The 4,397-nt window shown below is 50.6% G+C and overlaps 1 protein-coding gene across 1 annotated transcript in view; it reads left to right on the top strand.

Annotated features, from left to right (window-relative positions):
* Positions 1-1,722, top strand: part of DDX42 (DEAD (Asp-Glu-Ala-Asp) box helicase 42) — a 16,206-nt gene extending 14,484 nt beyond the window's left edge. Inside the window, 3 exon segments of the mRNA XM_010084017.1 lie at positions 27-238; positions 240-839; positions 1,554-1,722. Coding sequence (XP_010082319.1) covers positions 27-238; positions 240-383 — 356 coding nt within the window. The 3' untranslated portion in view covers positions 384-839; positions 1,554-1,722.
* Positions 1,723-4,397: the final 2,675 nt, after the last annotated feature.

The raw sequence follows: 4,397 nt of genomic DNA, 5'->3' as shown, positions 1-4,397 counted from the left end.
CGGCAGTGGTGGCAGCGTTGTCAGAGAACGATACAACGACAACCGGAACAGTCGCCACAATGAGATCCCACGCCGCGGAGAGGGTGGTGGTCGCTACAATGATGTGCAACGCCACGGGGAAGGAGGCGGTCGCCACAGTGACGCTTCTTACCGCCACGGAGAGGGCCGACACGGCGACAACCATCGCCATGGTGAAAGCCGGCACTTCGCTGATGTGGGCAGTGGCAATCGCAATAACAGTGCACGCTTTTAGCAACGAAGGTAGGAACAACGAGAACAGGAATGGTGAGAACAGGAAAGATGCCAACAGCCGAGACAACAAGACAGATGGTTTTGCTGTCCCAGAACCCCCAAAACGTAAGAAGAGCCGGTGGGACAGTTAAAAGCTGGTGTTTCACAGCCTGGAATCTCTGCAGGTAGTGTTGTCTTTTTCCAGAGGATTTCTTGGGGTTTTTGGTAACTGGTTGATGAGCAGCTGGGGGAGGAGAAGGAAACCATGCAAACCACCCGTGCAAGTCTGGGCCAGTACATCTGCGGACAGATTCACTCTAATGATGTGTACACACAATGCTTAGTCAAAGAGAAATCATTTTGATAAAGCTCCCTGGGTTCTGCTTTTAAACATTCAGTGCTCAAGTGACTCTGCTGGATTTAAACAGATCTTCTTGACAAGAAAGAAGCTGTTTCATGTCCTTGGAACGTTAAGAAACTGTTGTCCATAGAAGTTTAAGGTAGTGTTTTCTTAACCAGCGTTCACATTTGAAAAAAATCAGTCCATCTAGAGATGCTCAGGACCCACTGTTAAACATTGTTAATCTTTCGGCAATTTGTTCAATATGGTGAGTTCTTCCCCAATCTCTTCTTTTTATATATTCTCTTATCCACAAATAATTTGGCCTCCAGGTTGTCTCTTACATCTCTCCCCATTAATCAATTTGCATTGCTGAAGGTGGGATAAAGCAAGTTGATTTTTCTTTCATTTGTTTTTTTTTTGTTTTTTTGGGGTTTTTTCATTTTTTTATGAAGCTGTTCAAGTGATCCTTCTCCAGCCCAGCTAACCGCAAATTCCCACATAGTGTAGGATGGGCTCCCTGGCTTGGCTGTGGTCAGTACATCAATCCCAATCCCACTGCCCAGGTATTTTTTTCCTTTTAAAGAACATCTTCCTTCCTAATAACCTTCATTTCGGTGGAAGCCTGCATAGCAAACTTGTCTCTCTGCTGTGCCTGTGCACCCTCTCTTATGAGAGGGCTGAGTGCTTTCTTCAAAAATCAAAAAAGGGAAAAAAAACATAGATACCCCACAACAGTCAAAGGCTGGTGCCCCTCGTGAAGCGTAGCTAAACGAAGAGGCTTGATTCTGAAATTCAGGGACCTGCTGCTCAGAAGCCTTTAGGGAGAACCTGAAAAAAGTGATTGATGAAGTGGAACAGCTCAGATATCGCCCCATTTTGGACACACGTAGTTAAAACTGTAAAATCTTGCTTGACCATTTTTAACTCGTTGTGTGTATTATCTGTTTTTTAACTTTTTTTTTTTTTTTGCGCCATAAAGGTAAGGAAGAACTCTTTTGTTGACACATGTCAGCACCCACCTCTGTCTTGTTTCTACTGAAAGAAGTATCGGAAACTGTCAGGTTTTTGTGACATTGTGATGTTTTCTTTATCAGCTGTGCATTTACTTTCTGCTTGCTCTAGTAAATGTTTTATTACTGGGACAAAAATACCTAGCATGTGCTTTTTGTTCTCCACTTCTTTGGCTGCTCTGGCGTTGGGATGGAGGTTTGGCTGGCTGGAGGTCTGACCGCGTCCCTTTCACCAGCAGTTGTGGATGTCTGATAAAAGACTTCCTCGGGTTTTCCTCGGTATCTTTCACCTCAAACTGTTTTGCAAACCCTATTTTAGCTTCAAAGCCCCCTGGGGAATAGACTTTTTTCTCCGTTTTGCAAGTGGGAAGGATACAGCCCGGGACATTTTGCTCATCCCAGCCTTTCATGGGGTCATTGGTTGACCTGGAAGGAGAACTCAGCAGCAGTCTTGTGATCTGACTTGCATGTGTACTGGTTTCAGTTAAGACACCAAGTTGGTTATTTGCCCCCCCCTCACTAACTAGCTTTCATCTGCTGGGTTGTTTTTTTTTTTAAATAGCTTCCTTGAATTCTCTCATCACAGTCCAGGCAGAAACCTCATCGCACTGGTTTGAGCTCTGTGTGCTTGATATTGAGACAAGTGCAGATGCAGCAGGGGGTTAGGAGCTGTTGCATTCCCCTTTCCTCATCACGCTTAAGGTTTACCACTCTGCGCAAATTAAAGATTTGAGTTTCAAAACCAAAAAAATAATAAAAATAGCTCCATAGTCCGAAGCTGCCATCTGCTCCCTCCCTTGGTGGATCTCAGCTCGCTGCCGCTGGGAGCTGGCCCTGGACGTGGCATGTGGTTGGGTTTCTCTTCTTTTTAACGCATCCCTCTGTTCTGCAGGATGATTGAAATTCCTCACCCCTCTCTCAGCTACCAGGAGCCTCCTGAGACCCAAGTGGGTAAATATTGATCACTGCCAGAGCGCTGTAAATGTCAGTTCACGGGTCTGTGTTGGATACATCAGGGGGCTGATTCCTTCTCGGCAGAACAAGGCGGCAGTGTGAGCAGCATGCCAACCACCCCGAAAGAGAACCTCTCTCCTTGCAGCGGCAGGGCGTGCTGCTCGCTTCGAAAGAGACCGAAGCACAACTCCCAGCTGAACAAATCCCTTACAGGAAGCTCGGGTTGGTTTGTAAAGTGTAACCCTGGGATTCTGATGCCCACGCTCTGTCTCTCGTCCCCCAGAGTGGGGCAAACGCTGCCACCACCCAGCTGTGCCGAGAACCCTCTTCCCTGTCGTACAACCCTTGCTTTCTTGGGTGGGAGGTGGTGCAGATGTGCCTGATTCCACCCCATCTTCTGGACTATGTAAAGAATGTGAATCCTGGAACCCTTCCCTCCCCTGACGCGCCTCCTGCCCGTCCCTCCAGAGCTTTCTAATCCCTCTGACTCACTTTGTATCGTGGCTGCTCGCTGGAGGATCTGGGAATGCACAGAATTAGTTACATGTTCTCTGTCACTGTCTTTATCCTGAAATTACAGCCCTGAGGGAATGTGTCTCATTAAGAGCAGGTAGGAAAAAAATTCTCCGAGCTACCACCAACAAGCTGTTCAATTTTAACTGGCGTACGTACCCGCTCTCCTGACAGTGTCGTAACGCTCCCCTCCCCTGTGTCTGGCTGAGCTGTCTGCGCTGGGCATCACAAGCTCCTTGGGAATGTCTTTTCCCATCAGGGTGAGGAGCTTTCCCAGGCAGTGCCCGTGCAGCAGCGTGGGTGGGGGGACATCGGGGCTGCCGTGTCCCCACCAGCGAGCAGGGGAAGCAGAGCCGGGACCGTGGCTGGTTTCCACCCTCTGCTGCCCACCAGTAACCGATCGCTGCGCGTAACACCCCAGAGCCCGCAGTGGAGTTTGAGGACAGAAGCAAGCTGTACAGACTCTTTATTCGCTTCTTAGCCCGCAGAAAGATTCCAGAGCCGAGGCTCCTGCGTGCAGGGCTCTGCGGGTTTAGGGACAGCTGTGCTGTAAAGCCAGGGTACCCAGGCGTTTCCCTGCGCCCTTCCCAGGCCGTAAAGCTCAGCTTCCCTCCCGGAGCCCATCGTATCCCGGTGACTCCTGCTCCCTGGGTGTTGTGTGCTGGGCTTCCCAGTGTCTGAGCTGCACAAGTCTGCAGAGAAGGGCAGGGTGAGCTGCGGAACAGCTCCGTGGGCACTGCTCCCTCTGCCTGCCCCGGGCTGGACAATGCAGGAATTGGTGCTGAACAGGGGAGTCGGATTGAACCGGCTTCATACACGCTGCAGCTGCAGTCACCTTCCAGCCTGTCGAGGTAAGACTGGAGGAGGGTTTCCCGGTGATGATTCGAGGCTTTGCATGCACAGACGTCACATCAATCACTTGCGTGTGGAAGGAGATGAGGTTTGGAACTGGATGCTCGTTTTTCGGCCAGGTAGGTAAAAGGAGTGAGAGCATGTGGTCCCTTTGCACGCTGGCCGCGAGGAAAAGCAAACTGTGGTTCCAGCTGCTATCTATCCCCTTCCCCGGCTCTGTGTGAGCGTAAAAGGAGCCCGAAGCGTGAGGACCAGCGTCTCCCCAGGCACAGCTGGACGTCCAGACGGGAGAGACACCGTCCGCTTCACAGCATCGTCTCCAGCTCTTTGGTCAGGTTGGGGTGACGCTGATGGAGGTCTGGGAAGTCCGCTGTGTTTTCCCCACAGGCTTTCTGGCTCATCTCCTGGGTTGGACCAGGCAAGAAGTGATCCGAGGCAAAGGAGCTGGGGATGTAGCCCGGCAGGCTGGTGCGGGCAGGGAGCAGCAGCCCCCG

Source organism: Pterocles gutturalis, unplaced genomic scaffold (genome assembly GCF_000699245.1).
Source record: "Pterocles gutturalis isolate BGI_N339 unplaced genomic scaffold, ASM69924v1 scaffold22185, whole genome shotgun sequence".
Classification (NCBI taxonomy): domain Eukaryota; kingdom Metazoa; phylum Chordata; class Aves; order Pterocliformes; family Pteroclidae; genus Pterocles; species Pterocles gutturalis.
Note: the sequence above shows the minus strand (reverse complement) of the source record. Positions and strands in the feature narration are given on the sequence as shown.